This window comes from Muntiacus reevesi, chromosome 19 (assembly GCF_963930625.1).
Source record: "Muntiacus reevesi chromosome 19, mMunRee1.1, whole genome shotgun sequence".
NCBI lineage: Eukaryota > Metazoa > Chordata > Mammalia > Artiodactyla > Cervidae > Muntiacus > Muntiacus reevesi.
This window is the reverse complement of record NC_089267.1, coordinates 56299776-56317510: the sequence shown is the minus strand read 5'-3', so window position 1 is coordinate 56317510 and position 17735 is coordinate 56299776. Positions and strand designations below refer to the sequence as shown.

Genomic DNA, 17735 nt, shown 5'->3' with positions numbered 1-17735 from the left:
TCCTTGTATCCCTGTCATCAGCTTGGTGCCTTGGTGCCTTGTGAATATATAAAGTGCCACAGATACACACGAAGGCGGGACAGCCTCTCTCTCCACTGATGAGTCCCACGCTCGGGTTTCGGGATCTCCTAGCTCATCACCAGGCACAAACCACTGTCAGTTCATGTTGGGACCAGCGGAGCCTTCTGACCGAGCCCTCTGTCTGGAGTAGTCTAGGAACCCATCCACCCAACCTTCCACCGCTGGACAGCTATTCCTTAAATTCCTTTTTGTCATGTTCCATTTGGGCTCACTTTTTGGCTCACAACTATTGGCTACTCAATCAAGACTAAATTCTTTTGTCTAAACTTTATTCTTTCATAGGAAGGCCCCATGGCATCTGACCCTATTTTGAATTATTTCCCCAAACCTACCCTTTGTGCTCTTCAGAGATGACTCCTCAAGGCCCTGTTACTGCTTCTTTTGGGACCTTTGTCACATCAGCATCCTTTCCTGAAGGATCTCTCTCTTCTCATTCCCTGAGGAAGTCTGATCGATCCGTGTGAGAGTTGGTTTTAGGAGATGGAAGGAAAGCCCCATCCCAGCACCCCATCGGAACCTCAGCAGCAAAAACAATGGCTAGCACGTGGCGTGGCATCTACAACAAATGCTTTTGAATTGTTCACACCTTTTGATTTCTACGGTTTGCCTTGATTATTCAACTATTAATATATTGTAAGCTCTTTGGAGGAGATGGTCGTTAGGGCCCCCAAGTCCATTCTCTTTTTCTATAAAGTACTGTCCTTAAGCCATCTTAAAGGCTTAAAGGACCCGTTTGTCCTTTAAACACACACACACATATCTCTGGAGGTAATTCTGTGTTTGTTTCTACCCTACCCCAGTGTCCAACATCTTGCACTGTTATAAAAATCTTGAAGAGAGCCAAGATCCCTGACATGTAGCCAGGATACTATTTCTTCTGCTAGCAAGTAAGAACATCTGGTCGACGTCTACCATAATAGCCTCAAAGAGGAGTCAAGGAGAGACTGCTGAACAGAACTTGGAAAGGTCATCTCATTTCTCCCCATGAATATCTTACAAATCTGAAGGATTTAAGTCCCTTGCCACCCAAATCCCCAGAGTTACAAAAGGTGTGCTTCAAACATCTTCTCTTAGAACCCTGCATATTTCTTACCCCTGAATCTTGGTGGTCCACATTTTTAATCTTCCCACCTTCCTAGTTGTAGGGTACCACTTAATTCCTGGGATAGAAGAGCTCTGCTTGGCAGAAAGAATATTCTCACATAGCCTAGGGTGTTCCTTGGAAGGAAGAATGAAGCAAATGTGACAGTGTCTCATGTGGTACGAGACTGCTTATCATTACAGAGCGAGACCCTTGAGGAGCCTATCTCTCAGCAGACATTTTCCTGGCCTTTTAGGGACGTTCCTGTTTTCCTCACCCTTCTCTTTTAGTAAGTAATAAACTAAGAGTAGGAAATAAGTCATGAGAAGTCAGAGGGTACGTAACTCCATCCCAACTGGTGCCATTCGACACGGCTTGGCACACGTGCATGTGGCCACACTCTCTGAGACCTGCTTATTTTACTTATTTCTGGTTGCTGATGCCACCTCTGCAAAGAGCATCATCCCTATACTACTTTCAGGAAGAATAATCTGTCATTCGGTTTTGCATCTGGAGAAATAAAAACATAAACAAACCAAGAGAACAAAAATGGAGACTCAGAAATAAAGAATCAGGACAAAATGAGTAGCGATAACATTTACTTAATACTCTTCTCTATGCAGCAGAAGACAAAATGAAATCATTCTTCCTTCAACAAGTTGGAGGCCTGTAATTGTGACCTTCCATATCCTTCCTTTGATTTCCTTCTAAACTCAGGAATCTTCTGTTGGCTAAACCCCAGCCTTTTTTTCCCAAACCCGGGCCAACTTTTCGGCTTGCCTGGGAACAGCTGCCAGTTCTCTGCGCTGCCAATCAGTCAAGAAACGTGCTCACATCAAGGGCCTGGCTCCATCCCACCCAGGGTGCTGAACGCGCTCACTTTTTCACACACAGCCTTTGCCAGGGTGCACACACAAGTCCAGCTCAGACAGGAAAGCTCACTGCATCACCAGTGAGCTCTGAAGAGGTGCCAGCGTCAGCGAGAGAGACTGTCAACATATCTGAGGAGTCGATGGCACAGTGAAAGATTTTACTATGCGTACCAAGTAAATGAAAAAAAAAGAACACTTCTGAAATATCAGGAAACCAAAAGTGCCATTGTTTACTTGCTCCCTGAAAGCAAAACCAATCTACCCCTTTGTCTGGCCTGTGATTTGCTTAAGAACCCAAACAAACAAGGAAAGAAGCCGAAAGGTATTAACTGATGAATGCCAACAACGATTTTACTTTCTCTGTGTTTCTAAGAACAGCCTTTTCTACTAAAAACCACACACCACTACAACGCCTGGATATGTTCCCTTTTATTCAGGAATTTTCTGAATCAATTTCCTGGTTTACAGCTTGTCCAACCAAGATTCCAGGTGTTCTCACCATAAGAAGGGTCCCTCTCCAAAGCTGTCTGCTAGTATAGAACACCTCCAGAAATGTCACGGACACCCTGACAGAGCTGAAACCTGAAGACGTTTGGGGACATTCCAAGTTTCTGAATGGAATGTGAATCCATTAAAATGATTAGGTAATTTTACTGATATCCTCCCATTTGTATCAAATGGTAGAGCTGCCAAAGAAAAGACAGAATCAAAACCGATTCTTGGATTCCAACTTTGAGTATTTTGGTGTGGAAACTGTATTTTCTTGTAACTCATTTAAAAAACACACCATGCTTTCACTGTTTAATTGCAATCTCAGTTTTCAGGAAGCAAAGAGAAATGAGATCTATAATCAATGTTTCTCTTCTGTTCGGCTTTCAGTCTAAATGGTCCTGCACTTTTATTGGCAAAGGAGGGCAGGTAATAACAGTGAACAAGAAACCTATTCGAGGAAGCACTGGCTCAACTGAAGTACCACCACACCAGGAGTGACTCAACTCTGTACTCAAGAGTGATGACGCTGCATCGATAAAGCCGTGCTAATTGGACAATGGCTTGCTGCCAGTCATGCTGGCATGACCTACAATACCCCTGGCTGACAGCTATTACGTCTATCACACTTTTCTTTTTTTTTTTTGGGTAAGCTGGATGGGAAGTGGAAATAATTTTGAAAAAACCCTCCCAAGTGCTGTTTAACTTCTTATCATGAATTAAAAGTTTAATTAAGTATCCTGTTAAAGGCCTGGGTTTTATGATTAAATATGACAAAAATAATACTTCTGATTCCTGATCAAGTGAAGAACTTTACAGGTCTGAACTTTTGTCTTTAAAGCTATTACTAATTTTAATTGAAATAGTTAAGAGATTCCATAACAGGGCAAAGAAAGAAATGTACCGGATGTTTAATTCATATAGAGAGAAGAGTTTTAAAATGAATAGATACCCTGGAAACTACTTCTACAAAATTTCAAACAACTTTACTGTTAAAGGTTTTTTAAATGGACCTATTTTAAAATGTTGATGACCGTTTTCATCCTACATTATACAGGGGGAAATAGGTATAGTCAAAGAAAGTCTTAAAAATGGCTTTGAAATCAGGTCACTTAAAAATAATTCTTAGACAGGTCTTAGTTTTTTGTCTACTCAACTCCTTCTACTATGCCAAAAGAGGAACACATCTCTGCTTAAAGTTCTTTAAATAGGACTTACTGGCCTCAGGATTTAGAAAATGTAAGAGGTTTGGAAATAGCTTATCTATTTCAGTTTTAAAATTAGCTATCGCTGTGGCTATTTTCACCCCAGATTTCCTTACCTCTGTAGCAGTGCCACTCAGCAGTCTTCAGAGATGGAATCACAATAGCATTAGCACCCCATTTTGTGGCTTTGCTTTTATTGCACCCCCATCTGAGACGGAGGCCCAGATTTCAGGGCTGGAAGTCACCTCTGTGTAACTATAAATATGTTCTGCCTTCAGGCAGTTCAAAATTATCAGCATGATTCTAGGACTTGAAAACTTCTTACTTGCCAGCAAGTAGTTACCTGGGATATTTTGCCTTATTTTTTATTCGCTTTTTTTTTTTTTCATCTGCTGCCAAGTCTCACTAATGCAACTTGGAAAATTGCAGCACAGCTTTTAATGAGGACTCTGAGGTAAGAGTCATTTCATCAGAGAAGGTTGTGCTTTCCTTCTAGGGGAATAATAACACCTACTGTCTATATAGCACCATCCTTCCAAGAAGTTTAACTTATCACATTTCATTAATCTGAAGAGCAGACTTGAAAGGCAAATTGCTGCCCAGTATTGTTACTCCCTACATACACACATGGACATTGAGGTCATTAAATGAAAATAATTTTTTTCAAGATACTTCTGAAATGGTTGTAGAATAGTGATCTACATTTTCTACAAGCTGTCTGTGTTCTAGGTTACCAAATAGCCCAAGGGGTTCTACAGCTCTTGAGCTGTCATCTGTGAACTCTGGTAAGACCACCTCCAAAAGGTCAGGGAGAATTTTCAAAGAGAAGAGAAGTGAGCTCACATCTCTTCTGAAGCCGAATGATTCTCTCCTTTCCAGACCAATCTGCCTTCCATCTCCCTGGTCTTTCCCTACCTCTCAATCCAAACATCTTGCCTCTCTTCCTGACCTGCAGGATTTTTTTTTTCCTCTCCCTCCAGTAGGAACCTCGAAAAATTCAAAGACCATCAACTTGTCGCCTAGGCTAGGTATCCAGGGATCATCTAGTTCAACTCCATCAATTCTGAAGGATGAACCTTGCTAAGTTGAGTATTCCCATTTGTTCAGGAGATCCTACCCTCTTTCAAGTCCTCAAGAGCAATTCTTTTAGGGACTAGTCTTATGTTTCCCATATCAGCAAGTTTTTTCTCTCTTTTGGAACTTGCCTATCCACCCAAGTATGAGTCAGGATGAGCTCTGCTGTGCAAACAAACACACACCAAGTCTTAATGCCTTAACAGAAAAGTTAATCCCTCATTCGTGTTCAGTCTGATTTGAGTCAGATGGCTCTCCTCCAACAGTGACCCAAGAATCTGGGTTGCGGTTCCACCACCCAGGAGTCCTCTGACACCAGTTCAACGGATACAGAAGGACAGGAAGAGCTCAGGCTTACTCTTAACTGCCTCAGGCTAGAAGTGACGTGTGACTTCCTCTCACCTCTTACTGGCTGGATCTGGTTACCCTGCACTCCTGACTGTGACTGTGGTCTTCCTGTGTGTGCAGGAAAGAGAGGAAAATTGGGTATGAGTGAGTATTGATAATCTTCATCTTCGGGGGCAAGTGTGCTGGAATTTCTCCCTCCTGAAAACAAAAGCCCAAAGAAACTCTCCCGTGACTCTATTTCCCTCCAGTTTCTGGCTCACCTCTCTACTCGCTTTAAAACAAAGGCTAAAAAGAAATGTAGCCTCTATGAGCTTCTTCAAACACTTCTCTCCTCTCTCTAGAGCAGAACCCAACTGGATTTGCCCTATGGCTTTCCCAAATCTCAACGAAATCATGAATGGCTTCCAAATTACTGGATGGCCAATTTTCAGCCCTCACTTTAGCTCACTATCAACTTCATCTGACATAGCTGGTCACTCTCTCCACCCTGAAATACTTTTATTACCTGGCTTCTGACACACTACACTTGTTCTTTTGCTTTGCTTTCTACTTCAATAGCTGCTCTTTCTTGGTTTACTCTATCGCCTCCTCTTTTTCTCTCTGACCTCTTAGTTCTGGAAAGACTCAAGAATCAATCCCAAGACCACCCTCTCTTTTTTTTCTATCTATACTTATTCATTTGGCATTTGTATGTGATCTTGGGACTTTCAATATCCCCAATACTCTGGTATTAAAATTCTAACTCCGGGCTAGATTTCTCCCATGAATCTCAGTCATGTGTATCCTCACTGTGTAGCAGACAACTCTGAAAGGGCTTCGCTGGCGGCTCAGATGGTAAAGAATCTGCCTGCAATGCAAGAGATCCGGGTTCCATCCTTGGGTAGGGAAGATCCCCTGAAGAAGCAAATGGCAACCCACTCCAGTATTCGTGCCTGGAGAATCCCATGGACAGAGGAGCCTGGCTACAGCCCATGAGGTCTCAAAGAATCGGACACCTGTATATCCTTACTATGTAGCAGACAACTCCACCTAGATGTTAATAGGCATCTCAGACTTACTATGTACAAAACAGAACTCCTAATCCTGCCCCACCAGTACCATCTGAAACCTATTTCCTTCAGGCTTTCACCAATCCCAGGTAACAGCAACTTCATTCTCCCAACAGTCTACCCAAACCTTGGAGTCATCCTTAACTCTCTTTCACGTTGTATTTAATCTACAGGATAATCCCATACGCTCTACCTTCAAAATATTATCAGAGGGACTTCCCTGGTGGTCCAGTGGTTAGGACCCCATGCTTCTACTGCATGGGACCGAGGTTTGATCCCTGATCAGAGAACTAAGATCCCTCAAGCCGCGCAGCCAAACAAACAGATGTTTGCAAATTAAAAAAAAAACAAAACACTATCAGAATCTAACACTGATCACCACTCCGCAGCTATCTGGGCTTTCATGTCAGGCCCGGTTTTGCTGCCTCAGCATCTTCAAGGCTTTCCCTGCTCTGCCCTTGTCCTCTTTCAATTTATCCTCACCCAGCAGTCAAAGTCACCTTTTCCTGTGAAACCCTCCACTGGCCTCCCAGCTCATTCCAAGGAGAGGCGATGTGCCCTGCTTGTCCCCGATTCGTCTCTGCTGTGCCACCTCGCACGGACCCCGTGTTCACGCTACTTTTGTGCGTCAAACAGGCCAGGCGGTGCTCGCCCCAGGGCCTCTTCCTTGCTATCGCCTCCCCCTGCATCACTCTCCCTCCACAGCTCAGCGCGGCTGTCTCCCTCACCTTCTTCAGGCCTTTATACAAAAATCATCCCCACCACTTCCCTGGTGGTCCAGTGGTTAAGAATCCACCTTCCAAGGCAGTAGACACAGGTTCGATTTCCAGGCAGAGGACGAAGGTCCCACATGCCTCCGAGTGCCTAAGCCCAGGGCGCCGCTACTAAGAGAGGAGTGTTCGCATTGCAGCTAAGATCCCATGTGCTCCCACGTACTGCAACTAGGACCCGATGCAGCCAAGTATAAAATAAACAAATACATTTTTAAAAAGTCATCCTCCAATCAGGCCTCTCCTGACCACCCTATTTAGAATGGCAGTATCTGAACCCTGATGATCCTTAACCCCCTTCCCTGTTTTATTTTCCCCAGCGGCATCTAACAAAGTCCATGCTGCATTTATTTCCTCTCCCCTACCGGAATGTCAGCTCTGCTGTGGTCCCTAGTTTCACCCAGCATCTAAAACGCTGTCTCCCGGCACAGCCTTTGATAAACATTTACAGGATGAATGAATGAATGAATGAGGAAACAGAAGCTCAAGGAGGTTGACTGGCCTGCGCAAGACCCCATGTGCAGTTAGAGCCAACGTCCCGACTGTGGTTTTCCCGGCCCCTCGTGGTTGGTGCTCCTCTGCTCCTAAAGTTGGCCTACTCGACTTCAGAGGTTTGTCTCGGCGATAAATGAGGGGACGCCAAAGGGCTGGCTCTGTGCTTCGGGGTGGGGAGTGCTTTGCGTTTCTTGGTCAGGCCACATTCCAGGGACGCACCCCCACCCCCGCAAGAATCACGCTCGGGCTCGGAACGCTGTGGGCATCGTCTGCTCATGCAGCACCGAGCGCTTTCTGCAGTGTGACATCCTGAGAGCACTGTCCAAAGACAACCATGCCTGTCTTACTGCTTCTTTAAAAAACGGGGCCCAAGCCACTCCGGAACATGAACGGCTTTCATCGCCTCTAAGAACTTTCAGACAAGAAGATTCCATCATTTCCCTGCTGGCCTCTGGGCCCAGCAGCGTGACACAGGGACATTCTTTACTGCACCCTGGGTGGAGACTTCATAACAAATGCCATTTTTTTTTTTCATAATCCTTTTGGGTCAGTCTTCCCTTTTGTTGAGCACTATCAAAACAAGATCTGTCACAAAACACTGGGAGGGAGAGAGAAACTGAAAGATATGGGAAAAACAAAAGATAAAGACAGTGAGTGAGCAGAAGTCTGAAATACTCTGACACTTAGGAGAACCTAAGGTCCGCCTGAAGGGGCCACATGAACGTACGCCTACCCTACTGCCATTCCCTGGGGGAAGCTTCCCCTTCTCTGGAGCGTGAGAGGAGCCGGGAAACAAGCCCAGAGAAAGGTACCAGAGCCTCGGCAATAACCTGTCTCCTTGTTTGTTTGTTTATTGATGGCAAATGAGAACTGGATATATTTAAGGTAGACAATGCGATGTTTTGATATATGTCTACACTGTTAAATGATCACCACTGAAAACAAATGAACATTATCTGTCACCTCCCACAGTTTACTTTTGGGTATGTGGTGGGAACTCTTGAGCGCTACGCTCTTGGTGAATTTCAAGTATGTTATATGCTATTATTAGCTACAGCCACCATGCTGTACATTAGGTCTCTAGAACTTATTCATCTTATAACCGAAAGTGTGTACCCTTTGATCAATATCTCTCCTTTGGCCCTACCCCTCAGCTTCTGGTAACCACCGTTCCATTCTGTTACTATGAGTTTGACTTTTTTCCTTAGATGCCACAAAGAAGTGAGAATACGCAATGTTTGTCTTTCTCGGTCTGGCTTATTTCACTTAGCATAATGTCCACCATGTTTATCCATGTTGCCACAAACATCAGGATTTTCTTTTTTTCCTCCCAAAGGCTAAATAACATTCTCTTGTGTGTATGCATGTGTGTATGTACATACAGACCTCAGCTTCTTTATCCATTCATCTCTGGACAGACACTCAGGCTGTTTGCAGATTTTGGCTATTGTGAATTATGCTGCAATGAACACGGGAGTGCACACAGCCCTTTGAGAGAGTGGTTTCACTTCCTTTGGACGTAGACTAGGAGTGGGCTTGCTGGACTGCATGGCACTTCTACTACTTTTAATTTTTTGAGGCACCTCCATACTATTTTCCACAACGGCTCTATGAATCGACATCCCCACCACAGTGCACAAAGGTGTCCCCTTCTCCACATCCTTGCCGACAGAGCAAAAATAGCTTTGCCATGCTCGGCACATCAACCACTCTCTCTTCACCTCTTAACTCGAAACATGCTCACTATTACGCATCAGATGATCTGTTTCATCGCTGAATGAAAGCCCTAAAGACAACGCCTTATCCCCTAGTCTTTGCTAACACACAATCCTGGATGTGCTTTTCAATGAGGAGCCAGCACTCAAGTCACACAAGCCCTAAGGACTATCTGTCATCCCATTTTGGCGGTGGAGGGGGAGGGAGACGACTTCTTGACTCTAACTTCCAAGAGGCCCCTTCAGTTGAGAGACTCCCTGGCACTGTGGTGGGCTCAGCTCTGCAGGAATTGGCGCTGCCCGTCGGGGGCCGGGGGTCAGAATCGCCAAGGGGACGGCAGGTGCGGGCCGGAGCCGGGTCGGGCCTCAGCCGACCAAGCAGGGCAGTGGGGGGTAGCAGTTCGTATCTGGAGATTTCCCAGCCAAAGGTGGAGCTTTCGGATTTGGCCGTGCTGGTCCCTGAGAAGCTCGGAGGCTGGCCGGCCGAGAGCACAGAAGTGAGACAAGTGAGAACAAGGCTGGGACAAGGGCCAAAGGTGATCTGACCATGATGGATGACGATGAGGACTTCCAAGGAGCTAATGAGATGCCTTTTCTTACATCATAGGAACCAAATGCCAGTGAGTTCCAGGCAGCTACTTTTCAAGGTAGTGTTCGTGATGTTTGTTTATTCACCACTTAATTCAAACTCTATGAAGTCATTCACTGAGCTAAGTAGGACAATGATCTTTCAGCCTGCAAGGACCCTGCAGTGAGCACCCAACAAGGACAGAAAACAACGCCCGGTGTTTGGGGCCGCAGGAGGGGGCTCTGAGCAGAGGAACAGGCTTCGGAAGGGGGTGGTCTCAGAAAAAATTACAGACCCACAAAGGAAAACACCATGGGGGTTTGCTGCATGCCCATCAGCCAGATGCTTAGGGCTGGGTTACTGACAATATGAATTCACATATCATAGGAAGGGAAAAAAAACGTCTAGTTATATCTGAAGGTTTCAGGCACATAAATAACCAGAACGTTTTAATGATTTGGAAATGCAGATGACACAGGGGCAGAAATCATTTCACACGACTAGAAAGAAGAAAATCAGCATTTAGCAGATTCTCACTTAACTGCAACACAAGCAACCGAAAAGTTCCAACGGCAGATTTTTGTGTGAGATCTCTGCAGTGTGCCTCTGACTTCAGAGAGCCCAGTGCCAAGGAAGTAAGTGATCATCAGGGATTCGATCTAAAGAGAAACCTGTAGGTTAGGTGTTACTGCCTTGGCATTGTATTATGATACATAATTTAAGGACTTCAGAATTTTAGGGGTTTTTACAGGTAAGAAATGCGGCTCAGAGAGGTTAAGGACTAGACGAGGATTACAGAGCTTACTGGGGTGGGGGGAGGCCAGAGCTTATAAGGTACAGGGTCCAGGGAGTTTTAAGATGTGGTCAGCAGTCATGGAAGACAGACTAAATTATGTAAATACGGTTTTCATTTGTAAATACATTTCAAGATAATCTAACTTTTTAAAAGCAGTAAAAAACATAAATTAGGTGGTTCTCAAACAGATACAGATAGCAAATTAACTGTAAACTCCACTCCCTCCCCAAAACCGTTCTGGATAAGTGGGATTCTTGTCAGATATTTTCAGAGGATTCTAGAGCGAAAGTAAATTCAACAGGCATTCTTGACACCCGCCCCTCGAGACACGAAGAAAGAGTCTTACATTTGATGAAGTCCTACTAGTTTAAATGGAGACTTTTAACCTCATGATGGATTAAATAGCTGCCCATTAACACAGACCAGGACAGTCCAGCTCGGGATCAGTGGTCACCAGGCAGCTGCCTCTCCTCGGCCTTCCCATGTCACTTGGCACATAAACGTCCCTCCCTACCCCAGCCCCGATTACATGACCTTCAGCTGATTGGCGTCTTGTATTGGGACCTTCTTAGTTATCCTCGTGCCAGTGGTGTGAGGAGCAATGGAGCCTTTCACACGGGCACATAACAAGGAATATTCATGTGAAACTGCTGCATCACCCTCACTTTGCCAGCTGGCCACGCTCCTGCTTTGCAGACACTGTCTAACAGGGGACTGGATCTGGTGACCCCTCTGACTCCCTGCCTATTTTGGTTTTTTTTGGAGGGGGGTATAGAGGGACTTTTAAAAATTGAAGAGGAGTTGATTTAAATTGTTTCAGGTGTATAGCAAAGTGATTCAAACTTATATATAGGAATATATATGTATCTATATTCTTTATCAGATTCTTTTCCATTATAGGTTATTATAAGATATTGAATCTACCTCCCTGTGCAAATAATGTTGTCTTAAAGTCTATTTTGACTAGTATCAATAAAGCTCCCCAGCTTCCTTGCTGCTTTATCTATTTTATATTTTGTATATAGTAGTGTGAACGTTTATTTCTTAGGTTGAACCTGAATGTCTTTCTGCAGAGCAGATGCTTGCCTCACCATTGCCTGCTTCTTATACAGTAGGCATGTCCGACTCTTTGTGACCCCATGGACTACACAGTCCATGGAATTCTCCAGGCCAGAATACTGGAGTGGGTAGCTGTTCCCTTCAAGAGGGGATCTTCCCAACCCAGGGATCAAACCCAGGTCTCCTGCATTGCGGGCAGATTCTTTACCGTCTGAGCCACTAGGGAAGCCCACTTTTTATATACAACCTGCTTTATTCACTTATATGATGTCCAGGCCTCTGGAGGCACTGGATTTAGGACCTCTGGGACTTAAAGCCAGTTGCAGCCACCGTTCCCTCCGGGTGACCGGGTCCTTGGCTTCCCCTAGGAGTGCTGTGAAGAGCTGCCCTGAGGGTCACGGCACACCTCTGGGGCTCTCTTCGTACGACTATGGATGTGAGTTGTGCAGTGCATGGCCTGCACAACTGTCGGTGGCCCTCGCGGTGGTGGTGCCCAGGAAAGGATTCTGGCCTGAACACAAAGCCTAAGGCTGCTCGCTGGTACCCTTATCCCACAAAAATGAAGAGGAGTCAGGATGATGGAAGAAGAGAAACCGCATAGGCAGTTCCAAGGGGTGACCAATTTAACAGTCTGTCAGCATCAAGCCCATCTATTGAGCGCTGGCAGCTCAAATTAGTCAACTGAGTATCATCTCTGGACAGTGTTCCCAAGGTACAGAAGTGACTGGACCCCCCCAAAGTAATTAAGAAACCTGAGTAGGGTATTTTCAACAATGGTGAGAAAAGCAAAGTTTACATTTCTTAGAATCTTACTATATTAACTGTGAAAACAACAGCTTGCTTCTACTTTGCCCCCTGGGCAAGGAAGGGGCTGTGAATACTTTCATTCTTTAACTCTCAAGGGAAGTCAAGTGTTCCTTCAACCATTTGAAAGAGAAAAATCATAGCAACAGTCCCAGTGATTCAGATCCCACATCTAGGATTGTACTAAACTTCAGTCCAACGACTCAAAACCCAAGAGTAAGTGAATTAGAAACTACAAGAGGCTGCGAGCCACAGGTGAGGTTCAGATTCATGCTTCCGAGACTTGAAATGCATCAAATAGAAACCGGCTCAGCCACAAACCTAACATGTGGGTAACTTGATCATCAACCCGCGAGCGGGGATTTGACGCTGCGCCCACCTCCCGGGTCCACCTCCCAGTCAACAGGCCTCTATCGGCAGCCACGCGAACAAACCAAGGTACGGTACCTCCTCGGGCAAGCTGACCACCAGATCATTCTTCGTCTGTCCGACCAGCGCCTGCCAGAAGTATTCACTGCATGCGGCCAGCACTGCTCGGTGGGCCCGGAACTCCTTCCTCTCCACGATCAGGGTCACGTCACAGAGAATGTCCTTTTTGCGCTGGTCATTGAGGCCCAAGAGGATGTTGGCGCAGTGGACTGTGGACTCATACACGTACATGGGGGAGCCAGGCTTCTCATCCACAGACATGCCGTTCACACCCTGAAAGAGAGCAAGCCAGCCCGGGTCAGCGCGGCTCCCCGAGTCAGGGAGACGGTGAGGAAGGATGCTGCCCTCCTGTGAGCCCCCGCCCTGACCGAGCCAGGCTGGAAGGCGCAGACCCGCCGTTAGCATCTTCTGCTCAGTCAGCACCGTGGACTCATACAACATCTGGAAAGGTGTGTTCTATGGCTGACTTTTCTCCTCTCCCCTTACTGCGTCGTTTAAAACCCCATGGAAACAAAGCCAGGTCTTTTAATGGAACACCCCAACCACTCAAAACACATACCCACTTTAAGACTTGGTAGTTTTGATTTTGTTAGTGGACTGAAAGGGAACTTTCACACATACTGAGTCCCAGTGCAAGTATTAACTGAACTGTGTGTTAAGAGGAAATGAATCATTCAGAAGTATTGGCAATGCTGCCTTGATGAAGCACGTGTTTAAGTTTCTGGGCTGAAATTTGGCCAAGATGCCAAGCGGTTAAACATCTAATCACAATACGTAATTTAAAATGGGAACGAAACGGACTGTGTATGATGGAGTGGATGTAGCCACTTATCTATCGCAATTGCCCTCCACCACGTCAGACAAAGCAGTTACCATAGCCCTACTACTGTCATGAAAGGCTCTTGAAAAGAAGTGCAAGTGTGCTATCATCGCTCCAGCAGACTGGATGTACACTCTCTTCAAGGAAATACAGTATATCACATTAGGAGTCAAGAGAAAGATATATTCAACGGTGAAGATTACTTTTACAAGGGGTTCTTTGCTTTAAAAAGTGTCCACTGATGAATTTAAAAAATCTATTTAATTTACCTAATAGTTGCGCTAGTGGTAAAGAACCCACCAGACAATGCAGGAGACATAAGAGATGGAGCTTTGATCCCTGGGTCAGGAAGATCCCCTAGAGTTGGAAATGGCAACTCACTCCAGCATTCCTGCCTGGAAAATTCCATGGACAGAGGAGCCTGGCAAACTACAGTCCATGGGGTCACAAGAGTCAGACATGACTGAAGTGACTTAGCATGCAACAATTTTCCAGTAATGTTTACACTAGTATGAATTTCAATAGTGAGTCTTACTTTCTTTTTGGCTTTATTCTTATTTCATTAAAAAAAATTTAAATAATTTCTTGGCAGTGTCGCCTGGCATTTGGGATTTTAGTTCCTTTGACCAGGGCTTGAACTCATGTCCCCTGCCGTGGAAGAGTGCAGTCTTAACTACAAGACTTCCAGAGAAGGCCTTCTTATTTATTTTTTAAAGAGTTTTAACACACCATAAAATTGCACAGCCTAGAGCATGCAATCTTGACATATTTTGGCAGATTTTCACAACTGTGAAACAATACTAAGTCACTTCAGTTGTGTCCAGCTCTTTGTGACCCCATGGACTGTAGCCCGCCAGGCTCCTCTGTCCATGGGATTCTTCAGGCAAGAATACTGGAGTGGGCTGCCATTTCCTCCTCCAGGGGATCTTCCCGACCCAGGGATGGAACCCGTGTCTCCTGCATCTCCTGCGTTGGCAGGTGGGTTCTTTACCACTATTGTCACCTGGGAAGTCCAAGAACGAGTTCTCCGAATACAGTAGTCGCTTGGTATCCACTGGAATTGACTCCAGGACTGCCCGCAAATACCAAAATCTATGGATTTTGAAACCATAATCACAATCAGTACACTGAACATATTCTTCACCACCAAGTCTCTTTACATCCCTTAACAATCTCTCCCCTGCACTCATCCCTTCACCTACTGGTGGATACTTGGGTATTTCCGCTTTGGGTTGTTACAGATAAAGCTCCTCTGGATGAGTGTATAAATCTCTATATGAATGTAAGCCTTCCTTTCTCTCATGTAAACACCCAGAGATAGAACTGATGGATCATTTGGTACGTGTTAAGTCCAACTTATAAAGAAACAGCCCCTGTTTCTAAAGTGGCTGCGCCATTTTACACTTTGAATGGCAATGGATGAGAGCTCACTTCTTTCCCATCCTTGCCACCATGAGGTATGGCCAGCCTCTCTGAGTTTTGTTGTTATAATAGGTGCACTGTGGCATCTCTCAGTGATTTCACTTTGGTTTTCTCCAGTGACTGAAGATATTGAGAATCCTTCGTGTGCTTATTTGTCATCTATCCATTTTCTCGGTAGAGCCTGAGACCCTGAATCTCAGGGTCGTAGGTTCATGTCCCACATTCAGTGATGTGTTGGGGCTTCCCTGGTGGCTCAGATGGTACTGCCTGCCGTGCAGGAGACCTGAGTTTGATCCCTGAGTCAGTAGATCCTCTGGAGAGGGAAATGGTGACCCACTCCAGTATTCGTGCCTGGAGAATCCCATGGACAGAGGAGCCTGGGAGGCGTATAGTCCACGGGGTCGCACAGAGGCAGGTACGACCAAGCGACTAACACGCTCACTTTCATACATTTTCTCTGGAGAGATTCTTTGCCCATTTTATACTGGGTTGTTTCCTTACTACTGAGTTTTGAACGTTCTTTGTAAAAGCTCTTATATCTATCAGATATCTTATATCTATCAGATATGTGACCTGCAAATGTTTTCTCCAAGTCTGTAGCTTCTCGTTTTTTTTCCTAGCAGTGTCATTCAAAAAGCAGAAAGTCTTCATTGATGAAGTCCAGGGAGCAATTTTCTTTAACGGATCATGCTTTTGGTGTCATATCTAAAAGCCCTTTGCACAAACCAAGGTCACATCTTTTGTCAGATTTACAACTGGATATTAACATTTTTAATGCAATTAGAAATGGCTTTGTTTTTAACTTGCAATTCTGATTTTTCATTGTGAGTATATAGATATATAAATTACTTTTGCATATTTATATTGTATCCTGCAGCTTTGTCTAACTTGCTTATCAGTTCCCATAGACTTTTTAGGGCCTGGAGTTTTAATTATAAATTCAATTCAAAAACTATTGTCAAATTTATTGGCATAAAGTTACACATAATATTTCCTTACTTTCCTCTAATACCAGTAAAATCTGTACCAATGGCACCTCTCACCCTCTCAGTTCAGTTCAGGTCAGTCGCTTAGTCGTGTCCGACTCTTTGCGACCCCATGAATCCCAGCACGCCAGGCCTCCGTGTCCATCACCAACTCCCAGAGTTTACTCAAACTCATGTCCATTGAGTCGGTGATGCCATCCAGCCATCTCATCCTCTGTCATCCCCTTCTCCTCCTGCCCTCAATCCCTCCCAGCATCAGGGTCTTTTCAAATGAGTCAGCTCTTCGCATGAGGTGGCCAAAGTATTGGAGTTTCAGCTTCAGCATCAGTCCTTCCAATGAACACCCAGGACTGATCCCCTTTAGGATGGGCTGGTTGGATCTCCTTGCAGTCCAAGGGACTCTCAAGAGTCTTCTCTAACACCACAGTTCAAAAGCATCAATTTCTCGGTGCTCAGCTTTCTTCACAGTCCAACTCTCACATCCACACATGACCACTGGAAAAACCATAGCCTTGACCAGATGGACCTTTGTTGGCAAAGTAATGTCTCTGCTTTTTAATATGCTGTCTAGGTTGGTCATAACTTTCCTTCCAAGGAGTAAGCATCTTTTAATTTCCTGGCTGCAATCACCATCTGCACTGAAATAAAGTCTGACGCTGTTTCCACTGTTTCCTCATCTATTTCTCATGCAGTGATGGGACCAGATGCCATGATCTTAGTTTTCTGAATGTTGAGCTTTAAGTCAACTTTTTCACTCTCCTCTTTCACTTTCACGAAGAGGCTTTTTAGTTCCTCTTCACTTTCTGCCATAAGGGTGGTGTCATCTGCAAATCCGAGGTTATTGATATTTCTCCTGGCAATCTTGATTCCAGCTTATGCTTCTTCTAGCCCAGCATTTCTCATGATGTACTTTGCATATAAGTTAAATAAGCAGGGTGACAATATACAGCCTTGACATACTCCTTTCCAATTTGGAACCAGTCTGTTGTTTCATGTCCAGTTCTAACTGTTGCTTCCTGACCTGCATACAGGTTTCTCAAGAGGCAGGTCAGGTTGTTTGGTATTCCCATCTCTTTCAAAATTTTCCACAAGTTTATTGTGATCCACACAGTCAAAGGCTTTGGCATAGTCAATAAAGCAGAAATAGATGTTTTTCTGGAACTCTCTTGCTTTTTTAATGATCCAGCGAATGTTGGCAATTTGATCTCTGGTTCCTCTGCCTTTTCTAAAACCAGTTTGAACATCTGGAAGTTCACGGTTCATGTATTGCTGAAGCCTGGCTTGGCGAATTTTGAGCATTACTTTACTAGCGTGTGAGATGAGTGCAATAGCGTGGTAGTTTGAGCATTCTTTGGCATTGCCTTTCTTTGGGACTGGAATGAAAACTGACCCTTTTCCGGTCCTGTGGCCACTGCTGAGTTTTCCAAATTTGCTGGCATATTGGGTGCAGCACTTTCACAGCATCATCTTTCAGGATTTGAAATATAGATACTAGAAATTTGTGTCATGTTTTTTTTTCTGATCACTTTGGCTCAACGTTTATCAATTTTATTGATATTCTCAAAGAATAAGCTTTTGCTTACATTGATTACTTTATATTTTTTATTATACTGAATTCTGCTCTCATTATTTTATCCTTTCTTGGGCTTACTTTGGGTTTAATTTGCTCTTC

The 17735-nt window shown here is 44.6% G+C and overlaps 1 protein-coding gene across 1 annotated transcript in view; it reads right to left on the bottom strand.

Moving 5' to 3' along the window:
- The window catches only part of BACH2 (BTB domain and CNC homolog 2), a 373812-nt gene that overhangs the window by 74404 nt on the left and 281673 nt on the right, over positions 1 to 17735 (bottom strand). Inside the window, exon 4 of the mRNA XM_065911689.1 lies at positions 12854 to 13108. Coding sequence (XP_065767761.1) covers positions 12854 to 13096 — 243 coding nt within the window. The 5' untranslated portion in view covers positions 13097 to 13108. The remainder of the gene's footprint in view (positions 1 to 12853; positions 13109 to 17735) is intronic.